The sequence below is a fragment of the Peromyscus maniculatus genome, chromosome 23 (assembly GCF_049852395.1).
Source record: "Peromyscus maniculatus bairdii isolate BWxNUB_F1_BW_parent chromosome 23, HU_Pman_BW_mat_3.1, whole genome shotgun sequence".
NCBI classification, from domain to species: Eukaryota; Metazoa; Chordata; class Mammalia; order Rodentia; family Cricetidae; genus Peromyscus; species Peromyscus maniculatus.
Window position 1 is genome coordinate 16,713,227 of NC_134874.1, and position 20,274 is coordinate 16,733,500.

Below are 20,274 nucleotides of genomic sequence, written 5' to 3' on the forward strand. Positions count from 1 at the left end.
AAGGCCGGATAACTGCCCTCTGGTGACATGTGACGCCTTGCCAACAGGAGGCAGAGCTAGAACAGAGTGCTCCAGGATCAGGTTTGGGGGACAGGTGGGGTTCAAACACCAGTTCTGCAGGAAGGTGTATTCAGAAGGATAGCGACGTGTTAGCCGCACACCGGAAGTAGTAGCTGAGTGTCAGGAAGCCCTCAGTACCCATGACATGGATTCAAGAGCTCATTCCACACAGTCCTGGATGCAGGCCATACCTGGCCACAAGGCCTCAGCTGGAACGTGGCAAAACTCTCTGAACTGGCACCCACCCCAGTGTGCTGGGCAAACGGCTATGCGATGCCAGTCCCCACGGCTTTCCTGGGACGCCTGGGATTGCAGCCCGAGGCTCCTCCCCATCCCGGGTGGGGCCAGCATGGCTTTCCCCCTGAGGAAGGAGGCGGAGGCAGGGAAAAAGATGGAGCTGGCCGGGGAGACAGAGGAGGGGCAGGCGCTCCACCCAGCGCAGATACCAGCCCTGGGGAGTGGATGGCAAGCTGGTTTAGTGCCCAGCACTGCCAGCCAGAAATGGACACTCACCTTTCTCTCCAGGAACGAGGCGATCAGGCCAAAGTTCTTGGGGTGCTGCATGAACCTGGGGGAGGAGAAAGACAGGCGCTGAGGCCAGGCCGAGGCTGAGGGAGGCCCCACAAGACACCAGGAGCTCAAAGTGCCCGGGTGCCTGCCACCCCACTAGATCCTCAGGGCGTGGGAAGGGCTGTGGGGCAGGGACCAGGGTCCAGGGCGTTCCTTTGAGTGACTCACTGGCTGTAATGCCTTTGAAAATACATTTGTTTGTCTTGCCGCAGGCTTCCAGGAAAAATGAGGACACGGCATTCAGCTTGCCAGTGGGGTCCCCCACCCCCCCAGATCTGCTTTTGTGTCTTTCCCCAGCTGGGTCTGAGAAGCTGGGCCTGGCCCGGCCTAGCCCGGCCTACGCCGAGCCTGCCTGGATGAGGTCAGGCCAGCCAGGCGATAAGGCCTCCCGAGTGCTGGAGCAGCGCCTCGGATGCCCAGGAAAAGCCAAAAGTGGCCGGAGCCGCAGGGGGTGGCGGGAACTGGCGCCACGCCACCAGCTTCCTGCGAAGGCTGAGCATTACTGGGAAAGCCGGCCAGCTGAAATGTCAGGGCCAGGCAGTCGTGGGGGTGGGGATGGGGTCAAGGCCTGCTCACACCCCAGGGGTGCTGAGTGGCGTCACTGGGCCTATCCCCTCGTCTCCAACAACTTGCCACCACCCCGGCATCTCCCAGGGCAGAAATGGCTGCCAGCCGTACCGGGCCGGTTCCCACCAGAGCCGAGCCTGTGCTGGGCTGCCCCGCCTGGCCTCCAGGTGGCTGGGCAGCAGGCCAGAGGCCCCTCCCCGCTCCCCCCGCCAGACACTGGGGAATCCGGAAGGGCCTCTTAGCTCTTCCCAAGGAAGCCGTGGTAGCAGGGCGGCGGGATGGCGGGCTACCCTGCCAGGGCCCCGCCTACCCAGGTGGCAGGCAAGCCCGGGGCACCTACCACTCTGGCCCTGGCCCCATCCCTTCTACGGGGCTTCCCCAGGCAGTAATGAGCCCCGGGACACCAGGAATCAAAGCTGAGACACTTCAGGGCATCACCCCCTCACCATCACCAGGTCACCGGAGACAGGTAGAGTCAGACTTGATGATTCAACTTGTAAGCCAGCAACCCAAGAGGCTGAGGCAGGTGGACAGCCAGACTGGGCTACAGTGAGTCCCAAGCCGAACAGGGCAATTTAGTGAGACCTCATCTCCAAAGTATAAGAGAAAAAAATTAAACGATGTGGCTCAGAGGCAGCCTGGCCTCCGAGTAGGCACACATGAGGTCCTGGGTTCAGCCTGGCACTGAGCACTTCATGCCACTGCCGAGGGAGCATGTGTGAGGTTCGACATCCATGGTTCAACTAGTCACAGGTCAATAAGGCTCCGTCAACCGTAGCAGCACATGCTAGGCTATGGCTGAGGCAAGAAGTTTCAGAGTTCAAAGCCAGCCTGTGCTATGTAAAGCAGCCCTGACTTAAAGGTAGGCCATAGTGGTTCATGCTGTGATCCCAGCATTCCATTCGGGAGGCTAAGCAGGAGGGTCCAGTCCAGCCCTGGCCACACAGTGAGTCTGAGGCCAGCCTGAGCTATGAGACTCTGTCGTAACCATATTTGGGGTCCCCGTGTTACTGTCCCCTAAATAACACCGAGTAACGACTGTTCGTGTGGACGTACATCTGTTATTGTGACTGACCCTACGATAAGCATGGGTCTTCGGCAAATCATCAACCTTTCACATAAGGGACATGGTGTCCAACGCTTTTTGTGTTGGGGCTCCTAGGGTCTCCTGGGCAGAAGTGGCTACTGGCAATACCAGATCGGTTCCCACCAGAGCCTCTGTTGAGCCGCCCTGCCACGGAGCCCCCACGGATACTAAGAGTACTATATGACCATGCCCATTTTCCACAGGAGGAAACTGAGGCTGGATGGAGTCTGGCTTGTACAGGGGCATGCTTTGGTTAAGTGGTAGAGCGCTCGCCATCAGCACCTTGGCAATTGAGGCCTCCACAGAGACTGTGACCCTTCAAAGACCCACTTGGTGTGGCTGCGTCTTGCATAGACAGAAGATACGCCAGCAGACATCAGCTATGGAATTACCAGAGTAAATCACTAATGCCTAAAGGACAATGGAGACTCCCCAGGAAGGTTCAGCCACACAAAACACCCCTGAACCGCTCATCCACCAAAGCAGCAGGCCCACCAGGGGACCTGGACACCTCAGGATGCATGACTGTCCTCTGGCCACTGTCCTGGGTCATGTCATTCAACACCATAGAGAACAGGAGCCCCAGATACAAGCCCCGAAGAGCCCAAGGACAAGAGCCCCTGACCTGAGCTGCCTCTGGGGGCGGCTCCTCAGGGTACGTCCCCTGCTGGGGACGAGAGGCTCACTGTACCGTCCCTCTGAGGACTTTTTGTGTTGCCACAGCCAAAGGCCACTCTGAAGACTGTCACCCGTGCCCATGCCCTGTGCAGCCACCAAGCCTTGTCTGTGATCTGGGGGTGGGGCCGGCCTGTTATACAGCACCTTTCAAAGGGCAGGTACAGCCTGACCCTAGACAACGTTCCCCCAGCAGGCGTAAGGAAATGTTCTGAGGCAGACAAGGGCCTCTCTGGAAAGCAGGTCAGCCATTCTGCTCAACTGGTGTCTGCTACACAAGAACCTTGTGCCCACAGGTCCTCCTGGGTGACATGCCGCCGCCCCGGCTTCAGTTTCTACTTTCTTAACTCCTGTCCTGGGTCTCTCTGAGGAGGGGGTTCTGCCTCTAGGTGGAGTGTTTGCAGGCCACTGTTCCAAACACCATACCATGAGACCCACTTTTGGGGACCATAGTCTCCTTCTGCCTCGACACCATACCTCAGGTCCTCACCCTAGGCTGAAAAGCTCTTCCTGCACCCAGGAGCTCCACACTCATCTCCCCCCTGAAACTCTCACCCAGAAGCCTCCCAGGGTTTCTCTGTGTAGTCCTAGCTGTCCTGGAACTCACTCTGTAGACCAGGCTGGCCTCGAACTCGGAGATCCGCCTGCCTCTGCATCCCCAGTGCTGGGGTTAAAGGTGTGGCCACCACACCCAGCTGAGCTTCATCTCCTACACACGCAGCTCCTGCTGGCTGAAGCCCTGGCTTCCCCACACGTCTCTCCATTCCAGCTGGACAGTGGCACCCTGCGTCCACCTCTGTGGCCCCGTTAGGTGTGGACACCTCTCTGAGCCCATGTAGGGGGACCTGCCTGGCTCAGTGCTGTGAGGACTACAGAGGCACAAAGCCATTACCTAAAGGAGACAGGGACATGCTTCCCATGGAGACGGAGGCAGAGACAGAGGCCAAGGGCCCCAGTGTGCCGCTGAAGCAGGGAGGGTTCTGGACAGACTGTCCCTGGGACTAGGGTGTGAGGACACAGAAGAGGCAGGCAGGGATCCCAGGCAGCCGTGGAGGACACTCACTTCTCACGGAAGGTGTCCCGCTCCTGCTCACTCCACATGTTGGTGACCTGACGGTCCTTGTACACCTTCATGGGGTCGTCCATGAGCCCATTCATGTTGATGAACTTGATCCTCTGCTGGTCCGCGTCATATAACATGGGCGGGATCACTGCCAGCTGACGCATCTGCTTCTCCAGATTCTGCGGGAGAGCAGAGGGTGGGGTCAGAGGGCGAGTGCAGGGCCTAGCAGGTGAGGGGCGGATGTCCCGGCCCTCGGACATTCCTGGGGGAGGAAGGGGGAGGAAGACGAAGATGATGATGATGAATTAAAAGCCAGCAGTGGCTGGCGCTGGTGAGGATTTAGAGGTGCGGGACAGCGGAAAGGCAGAGCTATAAATTTAGACCAGAGCAGGAGGCCTCATCTGCAGCAGGAGAGGCCATGAATCTCAGGGCCACGAAGGCAGTGTAATAAAACACTGTGAGGGCAGGGAGAGGGCACAGCCCAGCCCGGCTATACGCACTCCTGGGATGGCACATGTCTGGTGCGGAGCCAAGAATCCAGGGCACAGCACAGGGCCTGCAGAGGGCCTAGCCACCTTCCTGCCTAGCCCTCACAACCAGGACTTTCCATCATCCCCCGGGGACTCGGCCTGGCCTGCCCTTCTGTGGCTGCCTCGCCCGGCCATGTTAGGGAAATTCCACTGACTGCCAAGTGTCTCCTGACCAGCACTTTCTGGTTCTGACCCAGACTCTGCCTCCAGCCTCACTCTGGTAATGGCTTCCCCCAAGGGGAGCTTGTGTGGCTAGGACCCAGGGAAGAGTCCAAGGCGTGGGTGGACAGGGCCACCTTCGTCCTGCTTCCAGAGGAAATGAAAGCCACGTCCATATCCTAACCGCCACGTCGGTGGGACAGGTATTGAACCCAGCCACACGTTCGCCAGCCAAGACGGCCCCGTGACTGCAGCTGGTAGCTTTTCAAGTTCTGCTTTCTGTCCACAAGAGGAGGGGAGGTTTGCCAGCAGAACTATGGCAAGAGGACGTCACTCCAAGGCCAGGCATGTGGGGGTGCTACATGTGGGGTGCAGGCGGCTAGGTGCTTGGGGCTGTCACCGTGCTCAAGGAAACAACTTAAACAGCCAACACCGGGTGCACGCCCAGCTCTGGGACTCGGCCCAGAGAACAGCTCTAACGGTCGCTCCACAGCCACCACGGTGTCGCTGGCTGCCCTGTCCAGCACCCCGTCTTAGTTTCCATGTAAACAGCCTCAAGGAGTTCGAGGGGAAGGGGGTGCTACAGCCACTTCTAGCTGCGAGCAGAGCTATCGGGAAGGAAGCAAGGGTCCTGGCACATGGCATACTGGTCCACTGTGGTGCTGGCCATGGGGACAAATGTCACACAGGACACCTGGCCCACAGACCAGAAAGGGACAAGCCCCAATAGCCCCTCACTAGGGATGAGCATCTCTTCTGCTTCATGGCCTTTCTCTGGCTGGGATGGTGACAATAGGTTGGGGTCACCAATACTGGCACTGGTGTCTAGGTGTCCCTGGGAGGAACCAAGGGACACCAGGCGAGAAGGCAGCTCCTGTAGGACGGTCCTCAGCTGGCCCCACCTGCCCCCACTGATGGGCTCGCCTGCCTGTGCTGCCAAGGTCAGAGAGCATGAAGCATGGCAATGAGAGAAGAGTCCCTGTCCCCCAACCCAGCCTCCTGGTGTCCATTGTGGACACCAGAGGCTGCAGGTGGGTGACCTGCCCCAGCTCTGTCCCGCCAGGCCACCTTCCACAGTTTGCTGGCATCTCTGCACTGTGGGGACAGGCAGGGCCTGGCATGGCCACTGGTTGCTGGTGTGTCCACAACACCCCACACTGGTTCTGACCCATGTCCACCACCAGCCTCTGGACTGAAAGAAAGCATCAGGGTGGCTTCCTTTCCTGCTGGCACCTGTCTGCTATGACATGGACACAAAGAGGGACACGCAGAAGCAATGGGTTGCCTATGGCGTCACAGTGGACTCACCTCCTGCTCAGACAAGCCATCAATGATCTCGGAAACCTCATGTTCACTGCGGGCAGCCGACATGGAGAGCCCGCTGCCTCGCTGGCCCACCCTGCTGAAGACCAGAGGAACACAGTCAGGATCAGTCATCCTACTGAGAGGCTAGGCTGGGTCCGTAGGGCAGAACATTCTAGAGGTGAATGGGGAGGGGGAGGTCAGGGCTAGGCCTCTCACCCTCACATCTGATCATAGGCTTGGAGCCCAGAGAGGCTGGGGAGCCCCTCAGGAATGCCAATCCCCGAGGCTACGGGGTAGCAGCCCATCTCCCGTGAATCACTCTGACAAGGCACAGAGACCCACCAGGAACCCCATGTTGCCTCCAGCCTGAGGGTCAGGTGCAGGTCTCTGGGCCTCAGGTCAGCTCCTGAAACCCGTTGCTGTGGGTCGGGGGAGACAGGCCTGAGGAGCCTGACCACACCTGCCTAGCCTCATTTGTTGAGAAGAGCCCGCCGAGGTTTCTGCCCTTGTGGCCACGGTGGGGACAGGCACCCACCTTGGAGCTGGGTGAAGCCATCACCCACATAACCGCCCCCAGCTGAGTCTCACTCAACAGCTCCAGGGAGTGTGGGACGGAAGGAGCAGGAACAGTGCGAGTGTCTGGGCCCATCAGGCTAAGGGTCCCTAGCTCTAAGGATGAAGCCCTGTGATGCCACAGGCCACCAGGGGCCCACATGGACCAGCGCAGCACTGACCTCCACACGCACTCCCTGCTGCGTGTGTTCTAACGCAGGCTCATCTCTTCCCCCTCACCCCTGCACATCCCCATCCACTGTGGAGGAGAACTTACTTCTGCACTCGCCCCTGCGTGTTGTTTTACATGGGCTCACTCTTGCACTCTGCCCTCACCTGTGCCCTCACTTCCGCATGCATGCACCCCTGCGTGTGTTCTCTGACATAGGCTCACTCTTGCACTCTGCCCTCACCTGTGCCCTCACTTCCGCATGCATGCACCCCTGCATGTGTTCTCTGACATAGGCTCACTCTTGCACTCTGCTCTCACCTGTGCCCTCACTTCCGCATGCATGCACCCCTGCGTGTGTTCCCTCTAGCATAGGCTCATCTCTTCACCCTTACCCCTGCACATCCTCACCCCTGCATGCACCATCCACTGCGGAGGAGCACTCACTTCTGCATTCATGCGCCCCTGCGTGTGTTCCCTCTAGCATGGGCTCATCTCTTCACCCTCCCCCCTACACACCCTCACCCCTGCATGCACCCTCCACGGCGGAGGAGCACTCACTTCTGCATGCGCTCCTGCAGCTCCCGCTGCTTGCGGATCTCCGGGAACTGTTTCTCATAGTACTCCCGCACCTTGCTCTCCTTGGCCCTCCTCCGCGGATTGTTCTCAATGCGTTCTACCTTCTTCTCCCACGCCTCCATGAGCTGGTCATAGCGCTGGCAGAAGCGCTGTTCCTGTGGGGGCACGGCCGGAGGGCGGCACGCTGGTGAGGGCCGGAGCCTGCCCACCGTGCTCACACGGACGGACGGGAGCACGGACGGGAGCACGGACGGGAGCACGGACGGGAGCACGGACTTACTCCGTCAGTCACGGAGCTCCTGGCCCCTGGGAAGTCATGGGTGCCCCATGGATGCTATGGCCCCTCCGTCCCCAGAGCCAGGTCTCCTCTGCAGGGGCCTCATCCGACTTGGAAGCCACCAGCCCCTCCAAGTTATTCTCTCAGTCACACAACCAAATGAGAAACAGCCCTGGACCAAGAGGCTGGGGCTCATGCCCTCTGCTCACACCAGCCGCCATGGACACGGCACAACAGATCAAGCCGGGTCCCACCACTTCAGGAAGTTGTCCCGGGCAACACGGCTTTGTAGAGCTCTTGGGGCCCCGGGAAGGAATCCCCAGGGAGCATCCGCTTTCTAGGCAGTTCCTCGTCCCGGGTCTCTGGCGTGGCCACACACTCCCCAAACCCTAGCAGACGTTGGAAAGAAGGTTCTGCCCTCCTCTGCAGGATGAGGAAGTCCCCCTCCCTGTCTAACCACCGAGCTGCCTGCTGCATATCTCCCAACCAGCCAGGGCACAGCCACATGCCCTCTGCATATCCAAGGGGACCATTTCAAAACCCCACCTCTGGCAGCCACAGGAGGACAGGAGACGTGGTCATAGAATACCCCGGCCTTGTTCTTGCGCCCTGATACTGCCAGGGTGTGCTTAACCTCTGACCCAGAGCACCCGTGCCTGTGGTTCAACAAGAGATGAACAAGGGGTGTGGGACCCCAGCTGAGGAAACAGGGGCGGACACTACCGGTCCAGCCGAGGCCTCTTGGCTCCCACCCAGAGGCCCAAGGGAAGAGAGAGAACACTCTACAACCAGATGATGGAGACGCCAGAGGGCACCAGAGCTGAGGTGTCGGTCAGTCCCGCTGAGGGCCTGGGCTGTACCATCCATACCTTGCAGACAGACAGGGCCCCAAGACCTCAAGAATACCCACATACTCCACAGCCTCAGGCACCAACACAAAACCCCAAGCAGCGCCCCAGGAAGAGGCTCTGTCTAGATAGGACAGTCCCTCCCCAGGTCTAACCACAATGTGGCCTGCTCTAGTCTGTATCTGCATCTACTGGGTGGTGTGTGCACCTGGTCCAGAGGGGCCAGGATCCACTGACTGCCACTGTCCAGGGACAGCAGGACACCGCTCACAGGGAGTGGAGGCCTGGCCAGGGGAAGAGGCAGACCTCTTTCCGTCAGCCTCCGCTGGGTGGGAACAAGTCTCCAGCACACTTGGCCCTGCAGGAAAGAGTGAGGCTTTCTGGGTAGCACCCAGAACTCCCAAGGACCGGCCCTAGCCCTGGGGTCCAACTCCTGATGAGGCGAGTGGGGAGGCCCATGGCTCAGCGTCTCCAGGCCTTGCGGGGAAACGAGAAAGCTCTGGGCCAAACTGCAGCATGGGGAGCCTTCCCTCCCTCCCTAAGGCAGGCCAGCTGGGCTGCAGAGCCTCCCGGCTCAGAGGCTTTCCCTTCACCTCTAAAAAGGACTTCCCTTCTCCTCACAGCCCCCGGAGCAACGGAGAATTTCTTCATGACCCTAAGCCCACCCCAAAAATCTCCTCCACTTCACTGGCTCCTTCCAGGAGCCGTGGGGACCTCAGACATCAGACAAGGCTAAGGCTGGAAGCTAGGGCTGACTGTGGGTGGCATTTAGGGGTGACAGAATGGGGTGGCAGGATTGTAGGGGGTTGAGCGGACTCCCATGCCTGCCTTCTCCTCACCCAATAGCAGAAGGGCCTTTGTTCCTGTGGTCTGTGTATGATGAGCCCAGAGCTGACCGGCCTGGTCTTAGGGTGGGGGTAATTTCATCGCTGCCGCCCTTCTCTGTGGCTGAGGAGCCTAATGGTGGACAACATGGTCTATACTAACGGCGTGTTTATCAACTGTGCCCCTGTGCTGAGGATGAACCTAACAGTCCTCTACAGAATGCTGTGGGCTGGCTCCTGCCCCGGGTCCTCTGTACCTGCCATGCCCTCGCTCGGCAGAAGATCTGCACATGACTAGCTTGCCCTTTCTTGCTCCCTCTATCTCGGGATGGCCGCTCCTCCTCTGCTGCCCGGGACCCCGTCCCCTCCCGAGCTTATCTGAAACCTCGTTTTCTGCCCCCCTGAATTCAGGGCAAGAGCTGCCTACCCAGGAGGGTCTGAGCACAGACTCGGGAACCAGGCAGCCAGGTGCCAATCCAGACCTTAACTACTTCTCAGCTGTGTGGCATGGGGCACGTGACCTAACCTCCCTGCCTCAGCTTCCCCGCCTAAAATCGGGGCTGGGAAGACATCGTGAGGCGACACGCACTGCTGAGGGAAAACGGCTGGAGTGCGGAGCTGTGCATAAAACTCCGTTCCCAAAGGCCAGGCCCACGCAACTCGAACCACCACACACAGCGGGCATTCCGTGACCACAGCTGAAGGCACCTAACTGGAAACCGCCCTCCATCTTTCCACCCCCAATTCGGACTCAAGCATCATCACCCCACTTCAATGGAAGTAGCACTTAGTTGCCACCTTCTGTTTACTACATACCCGCAGGCTCTCGGCGCCACTGAGCAGCCCTGCCATACCAGTAGCACCAGTGGCACCAGGCTGGCGTTAACTGAGAAAGGAGGCGGGGACCATCTTGCGGCCCCATCTTGACATGGCCCAGGAAGGGCCGGGTGCAGGTGAGCAGAGCCTGTGAAGGCAGCCTGCACCCTGCCTTTTCTGTTGTCCTCTGTTAGTCAGCCTCGCTGCCCACCCCCACCCCACCCCCGCCATTTCCCAGCAGCCCCCAGTTTGAGTGGAATGGATGACACCAGTCAAAGCCTGACCCCGGTTCAAAGCTGGTATGGGCTCATGCATAACCAGAGTCCGCACACAGAGCCCGGGCAGGGTGACGTTCCCTGGACTCAGGACCACAGGGTAGACAGTGTGGGCAGCCTGAGGCAGGAAGCTGAAGGCATGGAGGGAAGGACTGACTGAACCATTCCCGATGTCGGCCCCATAAACTACTTAGCGACACAGTTCCAGCACGGTGCAAGCAGGGTGATGGCAGGGTGTCACCCCGCCCCGGCAGCTGGGGTGACGACAGAGACCTGGCCTCCATCCCTCAGTCCTGGTCTCCCTGGGTCAAAGCGCAGTTGCTCAGGGTCCCTCACACCGCTCGCCCTGCTTCAGGAAGCAGGACCACCGCCCACCACCCCAGACCAGGGGCCTTGCTACTTCCCAATGGCTGCTTTTTCCAGAAGCCTGGACCTGGCTGGGGAAGGGGAGGCTCATTTCTCAGGGCCCTGCCGCCTCCATCTCTCCCTAAAGCCGCCCTGGGCACAAAAGCCCATGACAGGCATTTTTAGAGTGAATTCAAGACTCCCTTCTTAGGTTCAGGAGCTGCCCCATCCCAAGGCCTGGGAAAGGGGGTCAGGAGCCCCACCCGAAGCCCCAGCCACCACAGCAGCTGTCGCCTCCATGGCTCATCCACAGCATTCTTCCATGACCCAGACGTCCATCCCAACAGCTGCAGAGTCAACAGGGTCTAGCTAGCATGGCCTGAAGAGGCCCTGACTCTCGGATGGCCGGGGGGGCGGGGCCTCATCCATGGGGGCACCAACGGAAGAGAAGGGACAGGGATGCGCCTTGGCGAACGGCAGAACGGAAGCGGAACTCACACACTGCTTGCCCGTGGTACTGAGGGGACAGAAGACCCACTGATCTCCTGTGGCACGCAGGAGACGGGGTGAGGAGGACTCACCCACTGCTTGCACGTGGCATGGAGGGGACAGGACGGGACTCACCCACTGCTTGCGCGCGTGGTTCCTTCGCTTGAAGTACAGGATCAGCTTCTTCCGCATCGCCTGGTTTCTGGGGAACACAGACAGGGTCAGGGATGGCAGTTCTCAGCAGGAGCCTGGAGTTCCCAGCACGGGTCCCTGGTCAGAGGGGAGCCCACTCCCATCCTTCCGGAGAGCCCAGCTTGCTCCACAGAGCTCCCGGTACGCTCTCCTCATGCCTTCCGCCCCGACGCGTGCCAACCTGCTCCATCCTCATCCTGCTGAGACGCAGCCGCGGGTACCAACCAACAAAGCTCAACCCCTGAGCCCCTTGCTCCCCGGACAAGGCTTGTGGCCCGGGGACCCTGCCCTACGAGCGGCTAAAGGCATCAAGGGGTCTCCAGCTCAGGGTAGACGGCCAGGCTCCACAGAGCAAGCAGCTTGACCACACAGGCCACCGGGTTCTGTAAGTGCTACTGAGGAAAGGGGTGGGGAGGTTCTGAGAGGAGGAGAGAAAAGGAAGGGCGGGGACATGGGGAGAGGGACAGGGAGAGAAACTGCGAGAAGAAGACAGAAGAGAGCAGATTTACCTCAGAATGGACACAGACTTGGAAAACGGAGGGGGGGAGGGTAGACAAAAGACACAGGCAGGCAGGAGCGTACAAAGAAGGAGCAGAAATCCTGAGGCAAGACACAGCAGCTATAAGATACAGGACTCCATCTACCCCACCATTGAGCAACAGACACCTCAATCCCCTCCTACTCCCTCCAACCATAATACACAGAGCCAGGTGCCGCGGCCAACCTCTGGGCCCCGTGAGCGACACAGACAGGCCTTGGGGACCAAACTTGCCCCTCCAACCTGGGCTCACAGCTACATCACTGTTCTGGTGAGGGATCCCCAACTTCCCCATATTGCCAGCATGTCCCCAGTCCACAAGAGCCTCCACGCTGGGCATTGCCTTGGAATGAGAGTCTGGGGGCCCCATGCCTGTGACCTCTGTGACCCCAGATGTGGCTTGGTGGGTCGAGTGCTAGCCTAGCAAAACACAAAGCTCTGGGTTCTACCCCTGGCCTCACACGAAAACGGGAGAAGTGGTCCACACCGGGGAGGTAGAGGCAGAAGGGTCCAAAGTTCAATTATTCTCCACTGTACAGAGAGTTGGAGGAGATTCTGGGCCGAGGGGAAGTAAGGGCAAAGGGGCCAAGTGGTGGGGGGTAGGTGGGGGATACGCAGCCACCTCCTAGCGGAAGAATGGAGCTACCACCAATCCTGGTGCACTGGTGTACGAAAAACAGAAACTTCAGCGCAGAGACGAGGGGAAGATTTCCGCGAATAGACCGTGAAAGCAGCCGGCTTACTGGAAACAGACAGGAATCGGAGCAAAGGGAGCTGAGGGGAGCTGGGCTCCAGGGCTCGAAGGGCAAGATGAGGTTCAGGGAGGGTCTGACCCCAGCTGTGCCAGGGAACAGTGAGATGGAGCCCCACACATGCGCGGTCAAGCTGGGGGCAGGGTGTTAGAAGTCCATGCTACTGTGGCCAAGGGGACCAGCCTAGTCGACTTGTGGACAAAGCGATGTGACTGTCTGAGGTTGCCAGGCCAGGGACATACGCAATGAATCTCTCAAGGGCTTGGCTGTATGACCTTGGAGAAAATTTTTGGCACCTCCACAGAAAGACCAGAGACATATTCTCAGTAACCTGAGTTCTGATCAACTGCTTCCTGCTCATCCCACAAATGAGATGGATGGTGGGCCGGATACAGGGAAGCGAGGAACGTCCTTCTAGGCCTGAGGGACCTGAGGACCAAGGCTGCCTGCTGGCAGAGACCGAGTAGGTACACAAAGCCGGTAGCTCGGCAATACCAGGAGGCTGCTAACCCAGGCTGGGTGGTGGCTGTCCAGCCCCATCTGGTGCTCTGAGACTTGTCTGTCATCCAGCCACGGATACTCCTGACGGTCCTGCAGCGTCTGGCGGGGCTCGCGCACGGCCCTCTTCCAGCACGCCCTGAGGGCTGCCTTCCCTCACCCCTAAGGCCAGATCCCCAGGACAGATGGCAGGTTCCCCGGCATTAGCTCGGCAGCGGCTGACACTCTCCAGGGCAAGGCCGAGGAAGCAAGTGGCGCACAGGTGACCTCCACAGGTCTGAAATCACCCACACCAGGAAGCCAAGCATGAAATTAACTTGAAAGTCATGGCCCGGCATGCAGGCAGAGAAATTAAAATGACAGGGGCCGGGTCCCCAGGGAAGGGAGACTTCCCACCTCAGCAATTACAGCCGACAGCCAAGGAGCCGTGGCAGCTCAGCTGCCTGGGTGGCAGAGCTCCCCAGCGACCCCTGGATCCACCTCACTGTCCTTGTCACAGCTGTCACACTCCACGTGAGTACTGAGCTTGCCCATCTCCCCCACTCCGAGTGGCGACTCGTTCACGGCTGTCTCCCAGGGACAGACAGTGCCTGGCGTGGACCAGATATACAGACACACGTTTGGGAAATAATGAGGACTGGATGAATGAGTGTCTATCTCGATGGTCAGGGACTCAGGACAACAAGACTCCCAGCACCCTGCCCACACGCGGGGTACAGATGTCCACTTGGGTGGGGGTGTTGACTCAGTGGGGCCCTCAGTGGCCCCAGGGCTGGTCCCACCTTACAGAGAGTGAGACAGAAGACATGCTCTACGGCATTCACAGTGCAGATCTTGGCCAGTGATGGCCCAAAGTCTCCTGCCTGCCACATGACAAACTAAAGACACCAACCCCATGGCATTCTTGGATCGCATACCTCCCGGTGGTGGACTGCTCACCACCTCCATCGGCAGCTCTGACAACATTGTTTTGTGCAGGGTTTGTTTGTTTGTTTGTTTGTTTGTTTGTCCGGCTCTCGCTAGGCAGCCCAGGCTAGCCTCAACCTCATTTCTTACAGTCACAGGCTCCCGAGTGCTGGGACCACAGGCACACCCCCAACCTGACACCACTCAAGAGTCTCCACAGCGATGTGACTCCAAAGGTCCTGGCTCCAACCTTCAGGGAATTCTCATTTCCCCTAGTGACCCCCCACCCCAAGGAGCTGAGCATACTGGATCTTCCTCACCTAATTAGGCAGTAGCCCCAAAGGCCCTCAGGCCTCAGCAAGGGCCTTATCCCTGCAGGCCTGGGAGTTCCTGACACTTCACCTGGGTCACACAGCTACTGCCTTCCAAGCAGCTTCCGGGGCCTGAGCCTCTTCATGTCATGGAGCATGCCACCCAGAGCCCCTCCGGGAATGGTCTCAGTCTAGAAGAAACCATCCACACCTTCAGAGTTTGAACTCTGCATCCCACCCCAGGACACAGACAGGAGCCAGTGGGCCAGCCCAGCCCCGATCTGTGAGAACTATCCAGACAGGGAAGGGGGACACACAGAAGACTGGAGGGGTCCTTGACCAGGTAGAAACGAAGAGACATCAAGATTCCCGAGTGAGGCTGCACTGTTAGACCCACGCTGGCCAGCTCACACCTCAGCGGCCAAGTAAAAGCCTTTCCAACTTTAAAGGGTGAACGGTACGCAAACTCTGACCAAAAGCTGCTAAAAAAAAAAAAAAGAAAAGAAAAAGAAAGAAAGAAAAGCTGAGTGATGGTGGCGCACACCTTTAATCCCAGCACTCAGGAGGTAGAGGCAGGAGGATCTCTGTGAGTTCGAGGCCAGCCTGGTCTACAGAGTGAGTTCCACAACAGCCAGGGGCTACAAAGAGAAACTCTTGTCTCAAAAATACAACAACAAAAAACAACCAAAACAAGAGAGAGAGAAAAAGGAACAGATGCCAGGACCCCTGTGTCCCGGCTCCAGGTTTCGCTGTCCCCCTGACTCAACCACAGCCATACCTAGGCAGCAGGAATGGAGTCAAGAGCTACCAAGGGAGCCCATGGCCACCGCTGAAGTCTCCTGGTCCCCAGTAAGTAATGGCACTGTTTTCCCAGTCAAAAGGTGGCTTTGCGTTATCACATGTCGCCCAGCCCTGGCCTGGAAACTGTGGGCCCCATGTCTCCATACCTCACCGCCCATGGCTCTCCAGGGCTTTCCCACGGTGTCCCGGTGGCCCTTTCTCCCAGTGGCCACCAGAGTGAACCTGAAGAGAAACTCCCAGCACAGCACGTCCCACACTAAAGGCCGCGTCTTTGCAGCCGGTGACCAGGCCGGAAGGACAAAGAAGCACCCTCCGGGCCTGACTGATCCGGCCTGGGGCTGCGGCAGTCTGCAATTGCTCAGCACGGCCGCGGGACCTTTACACTGCTGGTCCCATCTGCCTGGGATGTTCCACACGGCCCAGCAGCTGCAATCTTCAGCCAGACGTCCTGCCCCAGGTCTCTGGCCCGAGTCCCTTCCCCCACCCCTCCTGTCACTCCGTTGACTCTCTTTACAGGGAAGGACCATGGAGATTTAACAGGGCGACGTTGGGCCGGGCCACAGTGGCCGGGCCGTTAATGGTGCCTCCAACAAGCCCCAGAGCTCCAAGCATGAAGCAGCTCATAATGCACTCATATATGAACTTGCTAAACAGGAAACTGTTTATTTACAAAAAGCTCGCGTCCTCGGAGCTGTATTTAAGACTTATTAGCTAGAACTGTGTGGCTGGGTGGTCGCCCCAACCAGTGTAGACTCAAGACCAGAGCATCTCCCTCCTCTTTCTTCGTTTTGTCTTTACATGTTTGTTTGTTTGTTTGTTTGTTTAAAGCTACTGGGCTCTTCCTCTGGAGCCCTGGCTACCTTTTCCTCACCAACTCCGCCTTCAGAGCCCTGGGCCCACAGGCCTACGCCACCACGCCCAGACAGATCCAGTGTCTCACAGAGCCATAGGGCATCAAAGAAACCAATTCCTTTTCTACCCTGGTAAGTGGAATAACAGCTTGGCTATGGCCAATGTCACCCACACTGCCCAAGGCACATACCTCTACGGCTTGGACCCATGGCTGTTTCTCTAACCTGGAACATGCTGTGACTCTCCCGACGAACATCGCTTTGTTTAAGCAATAAAAGCTTTGCAAAATCACTGGCCTATTACATGATCATCAGCTGCCTCAGCTACGTATGGCAGGACATCCTGGAATCCCAGAACTCAGGAGGTTCCAGGCCAGCCAGGGCCACCCACTGAGACCTTGTCCCAACACATGTAAGACACCCACCCCACAAGTGTCAGGGGGTGAAAGTTGGGCTGGACAAGCCTCACGTGAGTAGAGATTTTCTTGGTTACTGAAGCCCTTCCTTTTCCCTGATGCCCACCATAACCGGAGCAAGGAATAGGCCCACACTGTCCAAAGTCCACGGGGTGAGGCTTGGACCTGGTAACATCAGCGAGTGAATGAGTGAGTGGGTGAATGAATAAATGAATGTATGTTCCAGTAGCCAGGCTTGGTGGCACATGCCCCCCAACCCTAGAGCAACTGTGACAAGGCCCTACAATGGCCTGTCCCCCTCCCTCTCCCACAGCCCCTCTCCCCATGGAGACCAGCCAGCTGGGCAGGCCCCCCACAGACAGGAGAAAGAGAAGGACTCTGGGCCCTGGGCAGTGAATGGACCACAAGCAACAGAGGCAGCCATGGCGGCAGCTGGGCCCCACACGGCAGTGCTGGGGCAGGGCCCGCGGGGTCGGTAAGCATGGGAAGATACTCCGGGAGACACCAGAGGGTGGCGGGTGTGACCACACACAACTCCAGAAGCCACACAGGGGCCTCCTAGAGCCCAGCATCAGTGACACTTGAGAACCAAGGAGACACTGGCTTCCAGGACACTGGCCAGATCTCTGTATCGCCACCTACAGAGTCCACCAAACCACACTCCAAGGCCACCAGCCAATACCTGTGCACGCCCACAGTGGCAAACTCCACTATTCTAACCATCCATCCCTAACACCCTCACCTGCAGCCTTCCCCACACCTAATACACCACCCATGTGCCCCAGGCCTTTCCGGCTTTGGTTTCTGGGTGGCGATGTCTCTTCTACAGCCCATTGGTGGGAGCTACTCCCATTAAAGCATCCCAGGAAGCAGGCCACCTTCCAGCAGTTCCACCCTCCACCCCCCACCCCACCCCCACAGCAGAAGGACACCAGCCTCAGACCCCAGCACAGCCTGGCATCCCTGCTGCACCTCACTGTATGGTGCCTAAGAGACATTATCTCCCCCCTGCCTCCATCTGGGGAAAGGCCCATCACTGAGACATGGCTGGTGAAGCTTCTGGAAGTTGCCTCGGACACCGAGTGGCCCCACAGCGGTCCACAGCTAACGCTCCCCTCTGCCCAGCCTGTCTCCCGACACCATGGCCTCCTGCCTCCAGTCTCTGTTCCCAAGATGCCACTCCCTCTGCCCCAGGCCTGCTCTGAGCCCAGCTTGGCTCATACGGGGACTTCCGCCCAGACTGCCGACAGTCTCCCGATCCCCAGGACTGGGCTAGCCCCACTGCAGCAGTGACTCACATTTTGATGTTTTCATGGTACTGGCGTGTGTCGGATGGCTGGTTGTACAGAGGCTGCGGGGAAAGAGAGAAGTATGTCAGAGATGCATGGGGTGGGCGACAGGGTGGCACCGTGGCACCAGCCAGAACCCACACCACGCACCACAGCAGAAGGATGCCGTTAGAGAAGAACTCAGCCCCAGCAGTAACTAGCACCACTACCTGTCTGCTGGCTGAATAATCAAGGACAGAGGGACACAGAGGACCTGGCCAGGAAAGGGCTGGAACTGTACTACAGGGCCCAGCTGTGGGGACCAGGCCAGGCCCCACCCTAGGCAAAGCAGTCTATCTGCAAGATGCTTGGAGTTGGCTTGGCATCGAGATCACCATGGAAACCCACAGCCCTGGTGCTAACAAGGCCTTTTTCCCTGGACCACAAAGACCGTAACAAACCAAGAGTGGGAAGCTGCGGGCAGCGGGTGGTAGGCACAGACAGACACACAGACTCTGCAGAGCCCAGCTACAACTGCCAAGAAGTGACCTCTCCCCAGTGGCCTGCAGGAGGCCACCGAGGCCTCTCCTCTGGACAGAAGAGGCTGGCCTGAGATGCCAGATGCCCAAGAATCCTGGGTCGTGTACGCAAGTGTGCCCAGTGAGTGTCCACGGTGGCAGCAGATAGAAATCGGAGAAATGTCTGCCTTGTAAGGGATAAGGGTGGGCCTCGGGCTGAGGACACCATAGACTCCCTCAGCAGGGACCCACAAGCCAGGGCCACCTACATGGGAGAACGGAGCTTCAGAGCACAGGAAGGACAGTGGGCGGTCATGGATCAGAAGCTGCACCAATGGTCTGTGTCCTCCATGTAATGGCTTCCTCTCTCCAAGGTATAGACCTTACACAGCCTGCTGGAGGGACATGGAGAGGCCACAGATGGAGCAGGGACCCACCCACTACCTCTCAGAGGTCTCTGCTGGCTTCCAGATTGTAGAGACAAGGCCACAGGCGTCTAGCTCCTGAGCCTGCTGCTCTGACACAGAGTGGTTGCTCACGTTGCAATTGCAACCCACTGCACAGATGGGAAGCTTGAGACCGGTGGTAAAACATGCCCACCGCCTGAACTCCACCCCATTCCCCCTGGCTGCATCCGGTTCCTGCCTCCTTCTGTACCCTTTCCTTACTCTACACCCACACCTACAAGAACCCTGTGAAGTCCTGGGCTCCTGGGCAGGGCCGAGACATCTGCGGGGGAATTTCCACAGGTGGCAGACACAGCACTGGACCAGTGTAGGAACCACACCAGCCTTATGCCCCCGACAGGCCCCTACTGCTCCGAGATGAGGTAGGTCATCTGCAGCCAGGCTGGCATCACGGACACCGGTTCTCGCAACCCATGGCAACTCACCAGGGGCTCAGACAGGCTCAACTGCTCTCCTGGTGACAAGAGGCCATGGACCAGCACCTCGTGTGGGCGCACAGCCTGAAATGAGGAAGCATCCCTAGCCTAGGAGGGGAAGAATGGATAAGGCAACAAGAAGACCAGCAGTCAGACTCACTGCAGAACTGCCCTAACAGGGAGGAGGGGTCTGACACTACTGAATGAAGAAGGTTGTAAGACCGCGTCTCAGGAGTCGGGGGCCCTATTAAGATGCTCTTTCCTGGCACTCAGAAAAGCATCATTTGATCTGTTGTGCTCCCCGGGTGCCATTAAAACAAACGTCAGCGTGAATGACCTCCGACTCCAGGGACAGATAAGCCTGGATTCCCTCATCAAGAAAATGGGTACAGAGCAGAGGACCCACCTCACAGGATGTGCGAATAGCCCAGAACATTCCAGATGTACTGACAGGTTTGCCATTGTTTGGTTTTAAAGATGGAGAAAAGCCCTACTGGGACAGGAAAGGGTGGAGGCCACGATCACTGACCCCAGCATGGGGCAGTGAGCAAAACATGTTCCCAGCATGAGAGGACAAAGGGAACACCCACACCCGAGAGGGAGGCAGGGGACAGACCCCAACCCACCTTCTGGGGAGTGGGCACAACGCTGGGCCCTAGGCACTGAGGGGCTCTGCTGCCCCAACGAACACCTTGTAGGGAAACGGCTAGGGGACTCAGCACTGGGTGAACACCCTGAGGCCATCTTCACAGGGGCCGAGGACTGGACCTGGGGAGGGACAGGGACACCGGGTGGCTTGCACTCTGCTGCAGTGAGGGCGTAACTGCCCTCCCCACTAAAGACGAGTGGTTACAGCTGCACATTGGAGCCCTGGGCAGCTGTGGGCGTGGGCACCCTTTCAGCCTGGCTTCAAGCCAGCTTTGGTGTGACCAAGCTTGTAAGAGATGGAGTGACAGCCCAGCCCACAGGGACTCTGAGCTCTCAGAGTAACGCCTCAGAGCAGGAAGGAAGCAACGGACGCAGAGCTGTGCAGAGCAGAGGCCCCAGCATCCCGGCCCCAGCATCCCACCTGGCCAGCCTGGTCCCTGCCCAGCACAGGGCTGGCCCTCTTAGGACACAGTGGGCCATGGGGGTCATGTACACAATGCCT

At 58.6% G+C, this 20,274-nt stretch overlaps 1 protein-coding gene across 31 annotated transcripts in view; it reads right to left on the reverse strand.

The window, feature by feature from the left end:
- Ncor2 (nuclear receptor corepressor 2) overlaps positions 1-20,274 on the reverse strand; it is a 162,576-nt gene that overhangs the window by 66,029 nt on the left and 76,273 nt on the right. For 27 of the 31 annotated variants that reach the window (XM_076561252.1, XM_076561255.1, XM_076561242.1 and 24 more), the window contains 6 exons: positions 17,754-17,806; positions 11,326-11,392; positions 7,299-7,471; positions 6,020-6,113; positions 4,023-4,201; positions 574-628 (listed from right to left, as the gene is read on the reverse strand). In XM_076561252.1, coding sequence (XP_076417367.1) covers positions 574-628; positions 4,023-4,201; positions 6,020-6,113; positions 7,299-7,471; positions 11,326-11,392; positions 17,754-17,806 — 621 coding nt within the window. The remainder of the gene's footprint in view (positions 1-573; positions 629-4,022; positions 4,202-6,019; positions 6,114-7,298; positions 7,472-11,325; positions 11,393-17,753; positions 17,807-20,274) is intronic. The other 4 variants (XM_076561254.1, XM_076561232.1, XM_076561246.1 and 1 more) reach the window with 1 other exon arrangement.